Source organism: Aquarana catesbeiana, linkage group LG02 (genome assembly GCF_042186555.1).
Source record: "Aquarana catesbeiana isolate 2022-GZ linkage group LG02, ASM4218655v1, whole genome shotgun sequence".
In the NCBI taxonomy this organism is placed as follows: domain Eukaryota; kingdom Metazoa; phylum Chordata; class Amphibia; order Anura; family Ranidae; genus Aquarana; species Aquarana catesbeiana.
The window spans coordinates 201,106,280-201,127,379 of record NC_133325.1 but is presented as its reverse complement, the minus strand read 5'-3'; the positions used below and the strand labels follow the sequence as shown (position 1 = coordinate 201,127,379).

At 41.6% G+C, this 21,100-nt stretch overlaps 1 protein-coding gene across 1 annotated transcript in view; it reads left to right on the top strand.

Moving 5' to 3' along the window:
* The window catches only part of DNAJC15 (DnaJ heat shock protein family (Hsp40) member C15), a 90,690-nt gene that overhangs the window by 58,737 nt on the left and 10,853 nt on the right, over positions 1–21,100 (top strand). The window contains exon 5 of the mRNA XM_073614188.1: positions 13,553–13,623. Within this exon, the coding sequence (XP_073470289.1) occupies positions 13,553–13,623 (71 nt within the window). The remainder of the gene's footprint in view (positions 1–13,552; positions 13,624–21,100) is intronic.

The following is a 21,100-nucleotide window of genomic DNA, read 5'->3' as shown; positions in this document are numbered from 1 at the left end:
GTATTTTGCCATGAAATTTGATCTGATCCTCATCAAAGTTACAACAATAGACTAACACAATGTGCTTAAAGTGGTTATAAATGCAGAAAGTTTTTAAAGCTTAATTCATTAATGTAAAAAACCTTTAGCCACCCTAAATACTTATGAGCCCAATCTCAATCCAGGGCTATGCCCAATAGCAGCGGTTCTCTCCTCACTGGACATGGCTCCTGCTGTCAATCACAGCCTGTGTGAAGAGAGTGGCATGCTTACCCCCGTACAAACAGATTGCTAGGGGGCACTTGAAAAGGCAGAAGAGCCAGGAGCACTGGCGGAGGGATACTTACCTGCAATGGTTTTGCAAAGAGCAGCCTCGATCCTCCTTTTCTGGGGTCCCCCGTCCACTCTCCAGGCCATTCCTCTACAGTGGCTTTTATTGACACAGACCGGGCAACTCGGCCAAACCACCCATTCCCTCATCATGGCATATGATTGACAGCAGCGGGAGCCAATTACTGCCGCTGCTATCAATCTGCCCAATGAGGAGGGCGACAGCGGTGAGAGCCGCTGCTCTCATACAGATCCCTGGATCGGATCAGGCTTGGGTAAGAATGGGGGGGGCTCCTGCAGCACTTTTTTTTTTTTTTTTTTTTTGCTTAATGCATACAATGCAGAATCCTCAATGAGGTGAAGAACCGACAAGAACCGCTGCAACTGGCAAACATCCCTGTTCATGAGGCTGCCATACGTAAGCCTTTGAACAGGCAGGGTGTCCACAGCAGAACACCATGGAGGAAAGCCAATGCTCTCAAAAAAAAAATTCTGCACACCTAACATTTGCCAAAGGGCACCTTTTCAAACTGCAACGCTACTGGGGAAATGCTTTGTGGACTGATGACATTATTCAGGAAGAATACTTGGAACTATGTTTGGCGCAAAAAGGGCACAGCTTACCAACATCAAAACACAATGCCAACGGTGAAGTATGATGAATGGACTATCATGATTTGGGCTTGCTTTGCTGCCTCAGGGCCTGGACCTAGACTTGTGGGGAAAATTGATTCCCAGTTTTACCAAAATATCCTACAAGATAGTGTCAGGATGGCTGTCCACCAGCTGATGATTAGTAGAAGGTGGGTGATGAAGCAGGATAAATGACCCTAAGTATCAGAAGTAAATCCACCACAGACTGGCTTCTGAAAATTAAAATGTGCTTTTTGGAGTGGTCCAGTCAGAGTCCAGACCTTAACCCCATAGAGATGCTGTAGAATAACACCAAAAAAGCAATTCACACCAGATCTTCTACATTTCTTCCACAGTTTAGGCCAGTATGTATTCTTCTACATATTTTTCGTAACAAAAATCACAATAAGTGTATATTGATTGGTTTGTGCAAAAGTTATAGCGGGGATATATTTATGGCATTTTTATTATAAATTTTTTTTTTTACTAGTAATGGCGGCGATTTGCAGGACGGCAACGTTATGGTGGCCAGATCGGACACTTTTGACACTATATTTTGGGACCGTTGACATTTATAGAGCGATCAGAGCTACAAATAGCCACTGATTACTGTATAAATGACACTGGCAGGCAAGAGGTTAAACACTAGGGGGTGATCAAGGGGATAAGTGTTTTCCCTCAGTGTTTTCTAACTGTGGGGGGGATAGGGGGGGATACAACATGACAGAAATCACTGCTTCCAGTGACAGGGAGCAGTAGATCCCTGTCATGTTGCTAGGCAGAACAGGGAAATGCCTTGTTTACATGGGCATCTCCTCGCTGCAGTCGCGGGCCGCCGGCGAACATCAAGTTCGCGGGACCCGCGGACACGTTACTGCGCACCCACTAGGCGGCAAATTTTAAAGTGATGTACAGGTACGCCCTTTTGCCTGCCCGTGCCATTCTGCCGAAGTAAATCGGCGTGCGGCGGTCGGCAAGTGGGTAAGCAACATTGTAAAGAGGAAAGGTCACAAATTCCTCCTGAACGTTGTGCAGGTCTGATCTGGAGCAGTTGTCAAAGAAGGTTCAACCAGCTATTTACTCCAATGGTTTAATTACTTTTTCCTCCAGCACTGTGAATGTTTTGATGGGTGTGTTCAATAAAGACACGAGAAATTAGAATTGTTTGTGTTATTAGCTTAAGTACATTGTGTTTGTCCATTGTTGTGACTTGGACGAGGATCAGTTTATGGAAAATGATGGCAGAAAACCAGTTAATTCCAAAGGGGGTCACATACTTTTTCTTGCCACTGTATATGTTGAAATTAACAGAGCTCTGCTCCTGTTTGTTTTATACCTTTTAGTTGGTGCTCCTACTTTTTTCTGTGCATTTAACATACTGATGCGGTTTCCAAAACCAATTATCTGACACCATAGCAATTCCAAAGATTTTCAGAAACGTATTCAACACTTCTATAAGTTGGAGCTAAAGCCTCCAATTTAAAGAGTTGCAGCACTTAACAATAACGTCATCTCCCATGCAAAGTCCCACAAATATCTGTTAAACCTGCTGCATTGCACCTGAATTCCGAGCAGAGTTGCCACTCTGTGGGCTGTGCCTGCTTTCACTATAGTGAGATGAAATGTTGCAGGGGGCATGGCTATCACCATTGACAATTCACAAGTCTGTAGCTTGTCAATCAGCACCTGATCACAACTACTCTTGCCCACTGCTTCCTAGATTGACAGCACTGCCTCTGTTGCTGAAACCCTCTCTCTGTGAGCTGCAGTGTCTGGTAACAAGAGCATGTGAAACACAAATGGAGGATTTGGCTCAGTCAGTGCAGGAAAAAAGAAGCTTTTTGCTTATTTATAAAGCTTGTGCATCCCATAGTATCTGGATTTGGTATTTGTTTAGAGTGCCATGCAGAAGCATTCAGTTGTACTTTATAACCGCTGCACCAGTGGAACAGTGCTGCCCTATTATTGGTATACTTAGGAGGGTTTTTTTAGCAATATTCCTCATCCTCTAGCTCTGGTATGACAGGTGGTTTTAATTTCTGTTTCAAATATCTGATATTCCTTTTTATTTAAATGTCCTTGGTAAAAAAAAGTTGGTTCTGCCTGAAAGAAATGTTTCATGACATGCACATTACTGTATGATCACATAATGTTCACTGGGAAACAAAGAAAAGGTTGTGGCATTATCTACTTCTTCCTTTTTTTTTTTTTTTTTTATTATTCTGCAGTTTTTCCATAGCCTTACTTTTTACAATATGTTTATAAAAATCGGCTTGACAAATTTAGAGAGTCTGGTAGTTATTGTGTCTTTTATATTGTCTTTAGCACATGTTGTCAGACTCCTTAGAACTATCCACTGGTTCCACTGTATGTTAGAATGGATAGCTTTTGGTCCCCACAAAGATTCTAGTCTGTTTAGAAGCAGCTTTGCGGATTTGTGTTTTTTTTTAGTTACTAAGAAATGTAGTCTCTTCTATGTACAGCTAGATCATATTTAAAGGATCAGTCCAGTGAAAACCGCTTTTGCTAGGTGCTGGAAAGCTATACTACCTGACCGTTTTATATAATTGAAATATCTGTGCTTGTGCTCCCCAGTCTACACAACTGCTGTGGCCATTATAGTTGGGGTCCATTTTCCTTTTTATTCTTATATTTTATGTTGTGTAGTTTGCAACAAGTGCAGAAGCACACAACTTCTAGCCATACAAGGACAGTGTCAGGAATTTGACTGTTCACTCTCGCAGAGCCATTGTATTCTCCCAGTGGGGCTGGCCCCTCCGTGAGAGCACTGCGATTATTTCTAGTGGCTATAACAGCTGCTAGCAATAATCGCATGTAAAATCCAATCAACTTGGATACAACCAGCTTGTCGATCAATAAACCTGGCTACATTCAGCCTGCCCATACTTGGTTCAAATCTCGGCCAGTTCCTACTGAACTGGCCGAGATTTGAACTGTCTATGGCCAGCTGTACAGCCAGGGAAACAGCTGATCAAACAGATCTGTGTTTGATCAGCCACCTTGGAGAGGCCAGGGGTCTAATAGACCCTTGATGTCTCAATAAAGAGTACCTTCCAAGGCTATCAAAAGAGACTAGCAATAAAGTTAAGAGAAAAAAGTGGGAAAAAAATGAAATAAAAACCAATTTAAACTATTTTAAAGCACCCCCCTGTGCTCTTGTGCATAGGCTAATGTGTAGGTGCAGCACAATTGTAAATGTTGATTTCACCACACATGGAATATATTGCCGTGAGCTTTGGAATGAGAGAAGTAATTTTAGCACTATAGCTCACCTTTAAAGCGGAGTTCCACCCTAAAGTGGAACTTCCGCTCATCGGATTCCCCCCCCCCCCCTCCGGTGTCACAATTGGCACCTTTCAGGGGGGAGGGGGGTGCAGATACCTGTATAATACAATTCTGTACCTTTTTGATCACTGTGATGGTCAGTCTCAGCGATCTTAGATGTAAACAGTGTAGTCGTGTGTACATTGGTGAGCCCACCCCATTCCTCTTAGAGTGGAGGAAAGAGAAACTAGTAAATAAACCCATAATTCATTCACTAGTTTCAGGTCGCAGGCAGCAGCAAATATTCAATGTTTTCTTTGAGTGTAGGATCATGTTTAACCTTTTCACCCCCCCCCCTTCTGTACATCTGATCTACCTCCTGTCTAGGTGACCTGTATATTAACCCTTCTTCACCTCCCTTATTCTGCACATTACCCCCTTCATATCCATCCTCCCATATGTGTATATTAATCCCTTTCCCTCCTCCTGCCTGTGTTTAACAACTTGTACATTTAATGTATCTAGTGCATCATTACCGAGTTCCATATTTTAACCCTCTCATAAAGGTTTCTGTTTGGGGGGTTTTCTAGTGTGCTGCCATTTTTACATGATATGTTGTATAACAAAGTAACGAAAACTGGTCAAGGTTTTCAACATTTTTGCCCTTTTGCTTTATTTATAGTTAAAAAAAAAAAAAAAAAAACACGGTTGTCATAAAATTCCACCAAAAGTAATCTCTGTCTCAAAAGAAAAAAAAAAAGTTTATTTGGTTACAGTTTTGCATGACCAAGTAATTGTCAGCACTGAAAAATGGTATAGAAGGGGTATATACAGGCTAGTACTTAAGAGGTTACGCACAATGCAAAACAATTTTGTATTCTACTTTGCATACTTTATTTAAAATGGGCTTCCTTAACCACTTCAGCCCCGGAAGGATTTACCCCCTTCCTGACCAGAGCACTTTTTACAATTTGGCACTGCGTCGCTTTAACTGCTAATTGCGCGGTCATGCAATGCTGTACCCAAATGAAATTTGCGTCTTTTTCTTCCCACAAATAGATCTTTCTTTTGATGGTATTTGACCACCTCTAGGGTTTTTATTTTTTGCGCTATAAACGGAAAAAGACCAAAAATTTTGGAAAAAATTATATTTTGTACTTATAGTTATAAAAAAAAATCCAATAAACTCAATTTTAGTCATACATTTAGGCCAAAATGTATTCGGCCACAAGTCTTTGGTAAAAAAAATGTCAATGAGCATATATTTATTGGTTTGCGCAAAAGTTATAGTGTCTACAAACTAGGGTACATTTTCTGGAATTTACACAGCTTTTAGTTTGTCATTTCTTGAGGTGCTAAAATGACAGGGCAGTACAAACCCCCCTCCAAATGACCCCATTTTGGAAAGTAGACACCCCAAGGAAATTGCTGAGAGGCATGTTGAGCCCATTGAATATTGATTTTTTTTTTGTCCCAAGTGATTGAATAATGACAAAAAAAAAAAATTTACAAAAAGTTGTTACTAAATGATATATTGCTCACACAGGCCATGGGCATATGTGGAATTGCACCCCAAAATACATTTAGCTGCTTCTCCTGAGTATGGGGATACCACATGTGTGGGACTTTTTGGGAGCCTAGCCGTGTACGGGGCCCCAAAAACCAAGCACCGCCTTCAGGATTTCTAAGGGCGTAAATTTTTTATTTCACTCCTCACTACCGATCACAGTTTTGAAGGCCATAAGATGGCACAAACCCCCCAAATGATCCCATTTTGGAAAGTAGACACCCCAAGCTATTTGCTGAGAGGCATGTTGAGTCCATGGAATATTTTATATTTTGACACAAGTTGCAGGAAAGTGACAATTTTTTTTTTCTTTGCACAAAGTTGTCACTAAATGATATATTGCTCAAATATGCCATGGGCATATGTGGAATTACACCCCAAAATACATTCTGCTGCTTCTCCTGAGTACGGGGATACCACATGTTTGGGACTTTTTGGGAGCCTAGCTGCATACGGGGCCCCGAAAACCAATCACCGCCTTTAGGATTTCTAAGGGCGTAAATTTTTGATTCACTCCTCACTACCTACCACAGTTTCGCAGGCCATAAAATTCCAAAATAGCACAACCCCCCCCCCCCCTCCAAATGACCCCATTTTGGAAAGAAGACACCCCAAGCTATTTGCTGAGAGGCATGGTGAGTATTTTGCAGCTCTCGTTTGTTTTTGAAAATGAAGAAAGACATGGAAAAAATAATTTTTTTTTTCCTTTTTTCAATTTTCAAAACTTTGTGACAAAAAGTGAGGTCTGCAAAATACTCACTATACCTCTCAGCAAATAGCTTGGGGTGTCTACTTTCCAAAATAGGGTCATTTGGGGGGGTTTGTGCCACCTGGGCATTCCATGGCCTCCAAAACTGCAATAGGCAGTGAAGAGTGAAATCAAAAATTTACACCCTTAGAAAGCCTGAAGAAAGCGGCGGTGCTTGGTTTTCGGGGTCCCGTATGCGGCTAGGCTCCCAAAAAGTCTCACACATGTGGTATCTCCGTACTCAGGAGAAGCAACAGAATGTATTTTGGGGTGTAATTTCACATATTCCCATGGCATGTTTGAGCAATATATCATTTAGTGACAACTTTGTTCAAAAAAAAAAAAAATGTGTTTTTTTTCCCGCAACTTGTGTCACAATATAAAATATTATATGGACTCGACATGCCTCTCAGCAAATAGCTTGGGGTGTCTACTTTCCAAAATGGGGTCATTTGGGGGGGTTTTGAACTGTCCTGGAATTTTATGCACAACATTTAGAAGCTTATGTCACACATCACCCACTCTTCTAACCACTTGAAGGCAAAGCCTTTTCTGACACTTTTTGTTTACATGAAAAAATATTTTTTTTTTTTGCAAGAAAATTACTTTGAACCCCCAAACATTATATATTTTTTTAAAGCAAATGCCCTACAGATTAAAATGGTGGGTGCTTAATTTTTTTTTTCTTTCCACACAGTATTTGCGCAGCGTTTTTTCAAACGCATTTTTTTTGGGAAAAAACACACTTTTTAAAAAATTTTAATGCACTAAAACACACTATATTGCCCAAATGTTTGATGAAATAAAAAAGATGGTCTTAGGCCGAGTACATGGATACCAAACATGACATGCTTTAAAATTGCGCACATACGTGCAGTGGCGACAAAATAAATACATTTTTAAAAGCCTTTACAGGTTACCACTTTAGATTTACAGAGGAGGTCTACTGCTAAAATTACTGCCCTCGATCTGACCTTCGCGGTGATACCTCACATGCATGGTGCAATTGCTGTTTACATTTGACACCAGACCGACGCTTGCGTTCGCCTTTGCGCGAGAGCAGGGGGGGGGGGCAGGGGTGCTTATTATTTTTTTGCTTTTTTATCTTATTTTTAAACAACTGTTTTCATTTTTTTTTTTTTTAAATCATTTTTATTGTTATCTCAGGGAATGTAAATATCCCCTATGATAGCAATAGGTAGTGACAGGTACTTTTTTTTTTTTTAAACTGGGGTCTATTAGACCCTAGATCTCTCCTCTGCCCTCAAAGCATCTAACCACACCAAGATCGGTGTGATAAAATGCTTTCCCAATTTCCCAATGGCGCTGTTTACATCCGGCGGAATCTAAGTCATGAAATGCTCGTAGCTTCCAGTTTCTTAGGCCATAGAGATGTTTGGAGCCACTCTGGTCTCTGATCAGCTCTATGGTCAGCTGGCTGAATCACCGGCTGCATTCTCCGGTTCCCTGTTGGGACAGGAGAGCCAGAGAAAAACATGGAAGACAGGGGGGGGGGCATTCCCTCCCACTGCTTGTAAAAGCAGTCTGGAGGCTAATTAGCCGCTAGGATTGCTTTTACATGAATGCCGACCACTGGCTGAAAAGAATGATACCAAGATGATACCTAAACCTGCAGGCATCATTCTGGTATAACCACTCAAAGTCCAGCAACATACCAGTACGTTGCTGGTCCTTGTTGGGCATATATTGTAAACTTTTTTTTTTTTCATGCAGCCTGTGGGCTGAACAAAAAAAGAGATTGATCGGTGGGTATGCCCACCATTAGAATACCTCCCTTTATCCACCCACTTCTAATGATGGGCATACATGCACCGTATATATATGCCGAAGCATGGGGGCATCCTCCTGCAAAAGTTAGGAGCAAATCGCTCCTCCGCCCTCTGCTGCCCCCATGCTTCGGCATATATGCTGAAGTTTGTAACTGTGGTGGTGAAATCACCTCCGACAGTGCTGGAGTCGCGGCTTTATGTATCGTGGGAGCAAACGCTGTAGCTGTCAAAATAAATAAATCCGCGCTGCAACTGAATGGCGTAGCTGCTAAGCAAATGATGGTTAACAATAAAACAAAGTAACATTACAGTATAACAGTAAGACTTACCATACCTGCAAAGCAAATACAAAAAAAACATAGTAAAAAATAAAACATTTAACGCAACCTGTGCCTAAAATATATATATGCTGAAGCATGGGGGCATCCTCCCGCAAAAGGTAGGAGCAAATCGCTCCTCCACCCACTGCTGCCCCCACGCTTCGGCATATATGCTGAAGTATGTAACTGTGCTGGTGAAATCACCTCCGACAGCGCTGGAGTCACGGCTTTATGTATCGAGGGAACAAACGCTGTTGCTGTCAAGATAAATAAATCCGCTCTGCAGCTGAATGGCGTACCTGAAAACAAAAAAATGGTTACCAATAAAACACAGTAAACAGTAAAGTATAAAAAAATTGCATATCTGAAAAGCAAACATGGTAAAACATAATAACAATAAAACATTGCAGAATAGAATACAGTAAAAAAGAGCAGAACAATAGAGAGAGACTTGAGAGAGAACAATAAAACAACTATTTTTGGTTTTTTTTATTTTTATTTTTTTACACTTTTTTTTTAGTAACTTTAACTTTTGTAACTGGTACCAGGTTTGGGTCTCTCAAAATGCGATCTCATCTTGGGAGACCCTGTGAAAGTGTGTCCTAGTCTGTGCAGTGCTGTACCCTACGCTAATACTCAACTAGTGCATGGTAGCGTTCAAAACTTTCACCAATGCATAGACCAGGATTGTCAGGACAGGAGGAACAATAATACCGGGTGTCACGCCTATATCCGCGCTTTCTACAGACACAACATTTTCTTTGGGGGGCTCGTTGGGTAGGGGTACTCGGGAGGACATAACGAAAATGCCTCTCATGCAGCCGGCTTACTGCATTTGGTTGGGGAAGGTGAGGTGGAGCACCGTCTGGAAACAGAAGGGCTCTGACGATCTCTTCCTGGAATTTAAGGAAGGATCCAGTCCATCCTGAAGCTCTGTATAGCACATGAGCGTTCAGCAAAGCCAATTGAAATAAATAAACAGACACTTTTCTTGTACCAGCGTCTGGCCTTACGGGCAACCAGGTATGGTGCCTACAACTGGTCGTTGAGGTCCACCCCTCCCATATTTTGGTTATATTCGTGGACACAGAGGGGTTTCTCCACAACACCAGTCGCCGTAGTAATTTGAAGGGAGGTAAGAACGAAAACATTCTTATTATCCCTCCACTTCATAGCGAGCAAGTTATTACACTTCAAGCAGGCTCTCTCCCCCAGCCTAAGACGGGAATCTACAAGCCACTGGGGAAAGCCCCGGCGATTAGGTGTCACGGCGCCAAATGCTCCAATCTGTTGATCAAAATGGTGACTAAAAAGTGGCACGCTCTTGTAATAATTGTCCACGTACAAGTGGTACCCTTTTCCGAATGTAGTCAGGGCAGTTTGTCGGCTCTACGTGACTATCTTTGCCCTCGTAAACCATAAAACTACATGTATAGCCTGTGGCCCTGTCACAGAGCTTATACATCTTGACCCCGTATCTGGCACGCTTGCTGGGAAGGCACTGTTTGAATGACAAGCGGCCAGAAAACGTAATCAGGGATTCATCAACGCAGACAACTTGATGGGGAGTAAACAAGTCCGCATAACATTGGTTGCAGTGGTTTACGTGGGGCCGAATTTTGTAGAGCCGATCGTATTTAGGGCCTCCATGAGGACGACAGTTCATTTGTTGTTGAAGTGCATGAACTGCAAAATCTGCTCGTATCGTGCCCTGGTCATGGAGGCAGAGAACAAGGGCAAATGGTGAATTGGGTCAGTGGACCAATATGACCGCAACTCACTCTTTTTAGTTATGCCCATGAGGAGGGAAAGGCCCAGAAAGAGCTTAAATTCGGAGACCGTAATTGGTCTCCAATCTCTGGCAAGGGAGGACTGGGGAATAGTGGCGATGTGTTGACCAGCGTATAAATTGCTTTGGTCCACAATAGATCTATAAAGATCTTCGGTGAAAAAAACGCGAATAAAAATCCAGTGGCATAAAATCAACTGTTTCCACCTGAATGCCGGGTTGGCCAGTGAATGGGGGAAGTACGGGTGCTGCAGAAGTGGTGGGTTCCCAATTCGGATTGGCGAATGCAGCAAGAAGGGCACTATGGGCACGACGGCCTGTGTTCATCTTCTTGGTGGCAGCGGGACACTACTTGTGCTTTCCCCCTCGCCAGCTTGAACTGCACTTATGGGACTCGCCACGTCACCAAGTGTTACTGCAGTGCTGGATGTACGACCAGGGTGTACTAGGCCGCTGGTGCTTGCCAGTTCACCAGAAGGAATAGCGGCGCTAGTACTGCTCTGCTCCATATGAGAGCCCTGTGGTTCTTGCACTTCAAGGACAGAAGAAGTTTGGGGTCTGGTACGCCTGACCTTGGCAGGGACCACAACTCCGTCGTCAGAGCTATCTGTCATGGAGCCGCTGTTCTCTACAGGATCGTATTCTGAGCCTGAATCTGACAGATGAGTCACTTCCTCTTCACTATCTGTCATGCTCAGAAACGTGTAGGCCTCTTCACTAGTGTACCTTCAATTTGCCATTTTGGGCTCTAAATTTAGTGGTACACTAGTGAGATTCACAGGCAAAAAAGCTCCTGACTGTTAGCGACTGTATTAAAACGCTACCAACAAAAACTGTTAGCGATCGCAGGGATCAGGCCTGACTCTGCGAACGCTGCAGTTTAGTGTTTTGTAAGTGACAGTGATCGATCGATACTGCACTTGGGTGGGCTGGGCAGGGCTGGGCGGAGGGGCAAAACGCAGGTGCTAGCAGGTATCTGGGCTGATCCCGCTAACACTGTGTTTATGGGAACCCTAAACTGCTGGGGATGCTAGTATAGATCTGATCGGATCAGATATTGATCCGTTCAGATACTATAGCACTAAGGGAGGTGTATGCTGCGTGCGTGGGTGTTAGCGGTACTGGCGCTAACCTGACGCTGCCTGGGGCGACGCAGACCTTATCTGACCCTAAAAACTTAACTTATATCACCGCCGGGCGATTAGGGGGTTAAACCTTTATTAGGTAATAAACGGCGGGTGCCCTAAAACTATAATAAACTAACTAACCAGCGTCACCCGTAACAGTTATGCGGTGATCGCTGGTGAAAGGGTTAACTATGGGGCAATCAGGGGGTTACTACCTTTTATTAGGTAGTATATGGGGGTCCCTGTCGCTATAAAACACTGACGGCGAACCTATATACTTACCTCCCTAACTAGCGTCACCAGTGTCACTAATACAGCGATCAGAAAAACGATTGCTTAGTGACACTGATGACGGGGGGTGATCAAGGGGTTAACCTTTATTAGGGGGATTTGGGGGTTATCCTAGACCTAAAGGGGGCTAATACTAACTGCCCTACCACTTGTAGCTGTCACAAACTGACACCAATGCAAAAAAAAAAACTGCTATTGGTGTCACTGTGACAGGGGGTACAGGGGGGTGATGGGGGGTGAAAAGTGTGCCTAGTGTGTTCTACTGAAAGTGTAGTGTTGGTGCACTTACTTGGATGTCTTCTCTCCTCGTCGCCGGAACGAAAAGACCGGCTCGAGGAGAGATGACATCACTTCCTCTGCCTCTGTTTACATTACAGAGGCAGAGGAATGATTTAATTGGCCGGGAGCGATCGCTAGGGGGTGGCCACGAATGGATGGCCTCCCCCTCACCTCCGATCACCGGGGGAGAAATACCAACCGCCTCGGGCACCGGGGGGGGGGTCCGATCGTTACCTTGCCTGCCCGTGCCATTCTGCCGACGTATATCGTCATGAGGCGGTCGGCAACTGGTTAAGACATGCTACAGCAGCATCAGAGTATTCCTCTGTATAGATGCATAGCTGCACCCTAAACAGTGGAGAGAGGGAAGACCTTTTGACATTGATTTACTAAAACTGGAGAGTGCAAAATCTGGAACAGCTCTGCATAGAAACCAATCAGCTTCCAGATTTTTTTTTTTTTTTGTCAAAGCTTAATTGAACAAGCTGAAGTTAGAAACTGGCTACCGTGCACAGCTGCACCAGATTTTGCACTCTCCAGTTTTAGTAAATCCACCCCTTTGTTTCTATTTCTCAACAGTCATAAGCCCAAAACCTTCTGCTTTAGACCCCATTTTTCAGGCGTTTTAGCGCTAAAAATAGCACCATATAAAGCGCCTGAAAAAAGCCTCATCTGCAATCCCAGTGTGAAAGCCAGAGTGCTTAAACACTGAAGCAGTGCGCTGGCAGGACGCTAAAAAAAGTCCCGCAAGCAGTATCTGAGGCGCTGTAGGAGTGGTGTATGCACCGCTCCTAAAGCACTCCTGCCCACTGAAATCAGCTGCGGCGCTTTGCAGGCGCATTTAACCCTTTATTCAGCCGCTAGCGGGGGTTAAAAGCGCCACAAAAATGACAGTAGAGCGCCGCTAAAACTAGCAGCGCTTTACCACCGACTCGCTGGCAGTGTGAAGGGGCTCTTGATAAGTCAGGAAGCTTGAACACAGTGTGTGTTGAACTTTAGTGGAATAGGATTGTATTTTGTTTTAATTAAAGTTGTGAAAGAATTGCTGATTTAAAATTTAGATTGTGTATGATTGTGTCATGGTCAGAATTTGAGCTGCAGTGTCTAACTCACAATCAGTGAGGGCATGGAGGATGAATTGCTGGCTTAGCCACTTAAAGTTACAAATAATCCTTCTGCTTCAGTTAGACAGAACTGCATTAAATTAATCTGTAGAAGAAACAATTACTGAGTCAGCTAATTAATAGCTTAGAAAAGACAAGTGTCTTAATAGAATTGTATTTAAAATGCTCATGTAATGCTATGTATTGACCACAAGATGGCAGAAGTCCTGCTTGTTTTAAAGTGTGAAGCTATAAAATGTAATTTACACTTGATAGTTCATACAGTTTATTGCAAAACTTTACTTTTACAGTCCATCTGCTAGCAAATCCAAAATTCGAGCAGCTCATCGGAAAATTATGGTTTTAAATCATCCGGATAAAGGTAAAATAATAGTATCCTCGCTTATTTGGTTTTTGTCTTACTTTGTTTTCATTAGTGGTTAAAACAATAAAACAAGGGCAATCTGTAATGTTGACTGTTTAAGAACTATCATTACCTTTTTTTTTTTTTTTTTTTTTTTTACACTGTTCTGCCCCTGATGGGACAAAGTACATATAACACAAGGTCCCATGTTGCTAGGTATTTCCTAATTCTAGGTATGAGGCCCCTTCTCTCCCTCTCATGGCTGACAACAGCTAGGAAGTTGAAGGATTCATCATAGTGGTAGCTCGTCTCAGCTTAGAGCCGGACAAGAGGCCGGGGGGGGGTTATATATTTTGATAACTGTACCTTTTAGTACTGTTTATTCATAAAAATGCTTATTCTCCTGGCTGTGAATCAATCATTCATTCCTTTGGAAAGATATAATATCCATCTCAACATTGGGAGGTATTCTCACACGAATGAATGTTGGGTAGGATCAATTGAGCATGTCTGGGAGACTTTTGGTGAAAAGGACGTGTGACATAATCCATATGTATCCTGATGACATTTACTGTGGTAAACTATAATCTTCTGTTTTTAAGTCTAGTAACTGTATCTTGGGCAGATATGTTCTATATATCTTTCTCTTTACAGTGTGCTAAATAAACTTTGAAGATGTGAACATCTAGGTGCGATTATTTTACCTATTACAATTACATAATATGAATCCCTATTACGTTAGGAATAATAGTTACAATTTGAAATCTAACTACAAACAGCTTTAGTTCAGAGATATCTAAAAAAAAAAAAAAAAAAAAATCCTATGAAAAGTTTTCTTTAAAAGGATAGTGCCAAGGAAACATGTTTGGCAGAAAATCAGAATTTGACTTTTGTTATTCTTGACCGTGTTGGACTACTTGAAGCTGAAACTGAACTTTGCTATTAATAACTGCAAACTATTGATTTTTGCAGTGCAAGTTACTGAGTTTGTTCCAACATACCCTGTAGTGATTCACAAGAGTGCATTTGAAGACTGTGTGAAAATGGCCACATCAGAGCGAGTGTTTTACACCCAAAAATTAAAGGTGTAACCCTTCAAGTAACTTTACATACTGAGCCATTCTGTGCTTTGCAACCAGTTAACATCAGGTATTAGGAATTCATACACCTGTGTATGCAGGCCTCTAAAGGGTCTCTATATAGTTAAAAAAATAAAATAAAAAATTAAAAGTATTGCACAATTTGGATTCCTGCAGAACTTTTGTGTTCTGTACTACTTGTTAATCAATGGCAATCAAAAACTCAGGCTAACTTGCGCTTTCATAAGGTTTGAAATCTGCCACTTTTATACTACAGTTACCTGCATTCCATTATGTCATGGGCATGCAAGAACTGCTACTTTTTAACTGATTTGCCCGATTTTCAGTCTTGTCATGTCCAATAGCAATTGTCCAGGCTTACTCATGTCTACTTTAGTGTAAAGCAGGCAATGCTTAATCATTTATAACTGTAGCTGCTAAAAACGTGTAAGACGTCTGCTCAATCATTTCCATTTTTGGTAACATGCAAGAAATAAAAGCTCTTCTGAGTGAGATTGCCTTCTGTAAACTTGCCATAAAATATTAATGCCATTCAGAGTTTGGAAATTACAGACTACAGAACCAGAGCACAAATGCTGTAACTAGCCAGGTTTTGAAAGTAAATGATTTATTTTACAGAAAGACTATTATTATAACTTCTAAGTAGACCACATCTGCTGGAGAAAAGCACACCCATATGCTCGTTTCTGCCTCAGCTTAAAAATAGCAGATGGTAAAACATTACGCTGTATTTCAAAAGTCAAACAGGAGAGTATTTTTTGCTTTGCTCGTAGTTAGATTTACAACACCCTCTACATTTTATGACAGAGTGCTGACACTTCACCCTCACCAATAGTTATAACTTGTGAGCCATTCACCATTTGCAGCAGTGGTAAAACCTAGTGAATTTCTAATTTTATGCTAGTGCTGTCCTATAGTCCATAAAACCTTAATTTGATTGTCCATAAATAGGTTATCTTGTAAAGGTTGTAGGAGATAAAATGACTGTATTATGGACCTAGAGGTCCTGTACAGGGCTTCATCTTTCTAAGCAATGTATTCTATTCAAGCTTTGGGAAAATCAAGCTGTGTAAACCATTTCTGGGGGGCGATAAGTGCTAACAACTGCGAGAAACACTTTTCAAATGGGAAAATCTCTGTTCAAGTAAGTGATGATTGTCCACTTTTCTACAGGGCTGTTACCATGCCTGTGTCCATAATACTTATTGACCAAATCTGGAGGAAGAACAGTTGCTGGAGCAGTTAAAGCAGTCTTACAATTTATTCTACTAATCAAATATTACTCCTTTCTTACCTTCCAGCATCACCAGGGTTATTGCACTTTAAGATGTTGACCCCACAGACTCCTAAGTAGGAGAACAAATGCTTTGGGATCTAGTGCTTCAAAATCTGCAATTGCCTTATTTTATTTTACCAGGTTTGGCTTAGCATGTCTTTTCTCTACTGTTATGTGGGAGGGTTTGCCACTTTTATCCCTCACCATATGAGCAATCACTGTACTGCAAAAAGAAAAGTAGCATTATGGGCACCGGTCTACCCTTAAAGAGTACTTGAATGTGTCTTTGCAAAAATTTGCTTCTATTGCAAGTGATGCCTAGATCATAGGTTTTAGTTCTGTGCAGGCTTCTGTACACAAACAGTTCATAGGATACACCCAATTTTCTATATTGTGAAGAAGTTATATTTACATTTTTGGGAGTTGTTGGGTGGGTTAGTAGTTGCTGGTTGAATTGGAGTTTATTTTAATAAAAGTAAAATTTAGAACTATTTACTACTAATTTGCATATGCCAGGTATTGAGTGAGTGGTTTATAAACGAAATTAGAAAATGGAGAAAAATAGAGAAAATGAACTTCTCCTTTTTTAAATCCACCAAACTTTTACTCTGTTTTCATTGACCAGGTACAGCCATTTTATGGGCCAGTAGCTCGGATCTTCTCCATCTGGACGTAAAATCTATATCTGTTTTTTGATGTACAAGTCAAAGGTCTAAGTTGTGTATTTTATTACATAAGTGCACGTTTTATTTAATGGTCATTCAGTACTGATTACATGACAGTTGGCAAAAGAATCCTTTTTCTTACCTTGTTTTGGAGTATTGTCAGGTTAAATTCGAATATCTGTAATGCTTGCCCTGAGTACAGTCACTTTTAAAGAAACTTTGTGAGGGTAGAAATATGGGAGCTGCAATTGCTGCATTGTTTTCAGGTAGGTAGGGTGTAGGAAGGGGCTACAAGTTAATCGCATCATAATTCATATGGTGCATATGATGTAAAATGTATAAGCAGAAGTTATGAAGCTAAAGATGTGATTCTCTGAAATGCGAGTGAAGGCTGTGTGTGGCCTAAGCTGACTGAGGCATGTGGTGTTTCACTTTGCTGTCTGAAAATATTACAGGGGATTAGCTGTCTAACCTTCCTGTTATAAGCAGAGGTTACCGTTGATGTAAAAAGTATGTCAAAGTGATTTTTACATCCACATATTATGTGAATTTGAACTTTGCTTCTAAAAGCTGAGCTTAGTCCTATTTCCAAAGCCTTCCTATAGGTCCTTTTAATGTGATCAGTGGCCAAACCAGACTCAGGGTCAAGCCTGGCTTTTACATAAAAAATTAGATTTTACCATAATTGCAGCTCCCTGTGTTTCTGTGTCTGTTGATCATTTTGCACTACCATTTTCATTGAAGCCAACTTTTCCTTGGGTTTCGTCATCACCATAAATTTTGGTTTAAATTTCTCAGCTTTTTCACAGGTTTGCTTTTAGACCTTTTTTTTTAGTTTTCACTAGCTGTATGCTTTTTCCTGGTTAACAATTTAGGTAGTAAAACCATGACTGAGTTCCAAAGTTTGCATCTTTTAAGGAATAAGTGTTTGCATGTTTCTATTCTTATGTGTTCACTTTAGATGTTGAATTGTAAGATATCTCTTGTTGCACTAAAGCGTAATTGTTCTCCCCTTTTTTTTCTGACATGTCCATTTTTTATCTGATTAGGACTTTTAGCACCTTATTCCTGAGCTGTATTATTCATTAGTGTTGGGCGAACATCGCCTGTTCGCCCGTTTGGTGAATGGCCACATTTGCGGGGCACTCGGCAGGATGTTCACCTGCCGAGCGCCCCACAAAGCACTGTGCCCAATTGGGGCACAATGAAAGCTGGGGCCGGGCTGGGAAGCCGGCTGATGCATCCTTAACAAGCGATGAGTCATTAGCTGTCAATGGGCTTCCCTGCTGACAGCTTAATGTAAAAAAAAAAAAAAACAAAACATTGATGGCAACATAAAGTGAACAAAAACAGCTCTGCTTGCCACCATCCCACTCCAAAGCACCTTGCCCCCATGTTGATGGGAGCAAAGGCCTCTTCCCCACAGCCCTGGCCGGTGGTTGTAGGGGTCTGTGGGCAGGGGGCTTATCGTAATCTGGAAGCCCCCTTTAACAAGGAGACCCCCAGATCCCGTGCTCCACCTAATGTGAATGAGTAGGGGTACATTGTACCCCTACTCATTCACCAAAAAACGTGTCCATAAGATAAAACACAAACACAGCTTTTTGTTTTTTTAATAAAGGAATTGTCAGTGTCCCCCAATGTAGAACAGCCGTGACTTCACCAGGTGGCCCCCGCCCCTTACCCATTTAAGAACTGTCACCCGGCGGAGCAGGCATTCCACTGCCATCCTTCCTCGCAGGTGGAGTATTTTTTCATTTTTCAGGTCAGACGGTGGCAGCTGATCTACATCGGGGGAGATTCTCTTTTTTTTTTTTTTTTTTTGTATAAAGAGATGTCAAATTTTTTTTTTTCTTATTGACACTTTTTTTGGACTACAATGTACCCCTATACTCATTCACATGGGGGGAGGGGAGGATATGGGGGCCCCCTTGTCCCCCCTGCCCCATAGCACCCCCCCATGTTGAGGGCATGTGGCCTGGTATGGTTCAGGAGGGGGGTGCTCTCTAACTTAACCACTTGAGCCCCGGACCATTATGCTGCCTAAGGACCTGAGGTCTTTTTCCAATTTGGCACTGCGTCGCTTTAACTGCTAATTGCGCGGTCATGCAATGCTGTACCCAAACGAAATTTGCGTCCTTTTCTTCCCACAAATAGAGCTTTCTTTTGATGGTATTTGATCACCTCTGCGGTTTTTATTTTTTGCGCTATAAACGGAAAAAGACCGAAAATTTTGAAAAAAAATGATATTTTCTACTTTTTGTTATAAAAAAAATCCAATAAACTCAATTTTAGTCATACATTTAGGCCAAAATGTATTCGGCCACATGTCTTTGGTAAAAAAAATGTCAATAAGCGTATATTTATTGGTTTGCGCAAAAGTTATAGCGTCTACAAACTAGGGTACATTTTCTGGAATTTACACAGCTTTTAGTTTATGACTGCCTATGTCATTTCTTGAGGTGCTAAAATGGCAGGGCAGTACAAAACCCCCCCAAATGACCCCATTTTGGAAAGTAGACACCCCAAGGAAATTGCTGAGAGGCATGTTGAACCCATTGAATATTTATTTTTTTTGTCCCAAGTGATTGAAAAATGACAAAAAAAAAAAAATATTTACAAAAAGTCGTCACTAAATGATATATTGCTCACACAGGCCATGGGCCTATGTGGAATTGCACCCCAAAATACATTTAGCTGCTTCTCCTGAGTATGGGGATACCACATGTGTGGGACTTTTTGGGAGCCTAGCCGCGTACGGGGCCCCGAAAACCAATCACCGCCTTCAGGATTTCTAAGGGTGTAAATTTTTGCTTTCACTCTTCACTGCCTATCACAGTTTCGGAGGCCATGGAATGCCCAGGTGGCACAAAACCCCCCAAAATGACCCCATTTTGGAAAGTAGACACCCCAAGCTATTTGCTGAGAGGCATATTGAGTCCATGGAATATTTTATATTTTGACACAAGTTGCGGGAAAGTGACACTTTTTTTTTTTTTTTTTTTTTTTTTTTTTTCATAAAGTTGTCACTAAATGATATATTGCTCACACAGGCCATGGGCATATGTGGAATTGCACCCCAAAATACATTTAGCTGCTTCTCCTGAGTATGGAGATACCACATGTGTGGGACTTTTTGGGAGCCTAGCCGCGTACTGGACCCCGAAAACCAATCACTGCCTTCAGGATTTCTAAGGGTGAAAATTTTTGATTTCACTCTTTACTGCCTATCACAGTTTCGGAGGCCATGGAATGCCCAGGTGGCACAAAACCCCCCCAAATGACCCCATTTTGGAAAGTAGACACCCCAAGCTATTTGCTGAAAGGCATGGTGAGTATTTTGCAGCTCTCATTTGTTTTTGAAAATGAAGAAAGACAAGAAAAAACATTTTTTTTTTTCTTTTTTCAATTTTCAAAACTTTGTGACAAAAAGTGAGGTCTGCAAAATACTCACTATACCTCTCAGCAAATAGCTTGGGGTGTCTACTTTCCAAAATGGGGTCATTTGGGGGGGTTTTGTGCCACCTGGGCATTCCATGGCCTCCGAAACTGTGATAGGCAGTGAAGAGTGAAATCAAAAATTCACGCCCTTAGAAAGCCTGAAGGCGGTGCTTGGTTTTCGGGGTCCCGTACGCGGCTAGGCTCCCAAAAAGTCTCACACATGTGGTATCCCCGTACTCAGGAGAAGCAGCAGAATGTATTTTGGGGTGTAATTTCACATATTTCCATGGCATGTTTGAGCAATATATCATTTAGTGACAACTTTGTGCAAAAAAAAAAAAAAAAAAAAAAAAATTTGTCTCTTTCCCGCAACTTGTGTCGCAATATAAAATATTCCATGGACTCGACATGCCTCTCAGCAAATAGCTTGGGGTGTCTACTTTCCAAAATGGGGTCATTTGGGGGGGTTTTGAACTGTCCTGGCATTTTATGCACAACATTTAGAAGCTTATGTCACACATCACCCACTCTTCTAACCACTTGAAGACAAAGCCCTTTCTGACACTTATTGTTTACATGAAAAAGTTTTTTTTTTTTTGCAAAAAAATTACTTTGAACCCCCAAACATTATATATTTTTTTAAAGCAAATGCCCTACAGATTAAAATGGTGGGTGTTTCATTTTTTTTTTTCACACAGTAATTGCGCAGCGATTTTTCAAACGCATTTTTTGGGGAAAAAACACACTTTTTTTAATTTTAATGCACTAAAACACGCTATATTGCCCAAATGTTTGATGAAATAAAAAAGATGATCTTAGGCCGAGTACATGGATACCAAACATGACATGCTTTAAAATTGCGCACAAACGTGCAGTGGCAACAAAATAAATACATGTTTAAAAGCCTTCAAAAGCCTTTACAGGTTACCACTTTAGATTTACAGAGGAGGTCTACTGGAAAAATTACTGCACTCGATCTGGCCTTCGCGGTGATACCTCACATGCATGGTGCA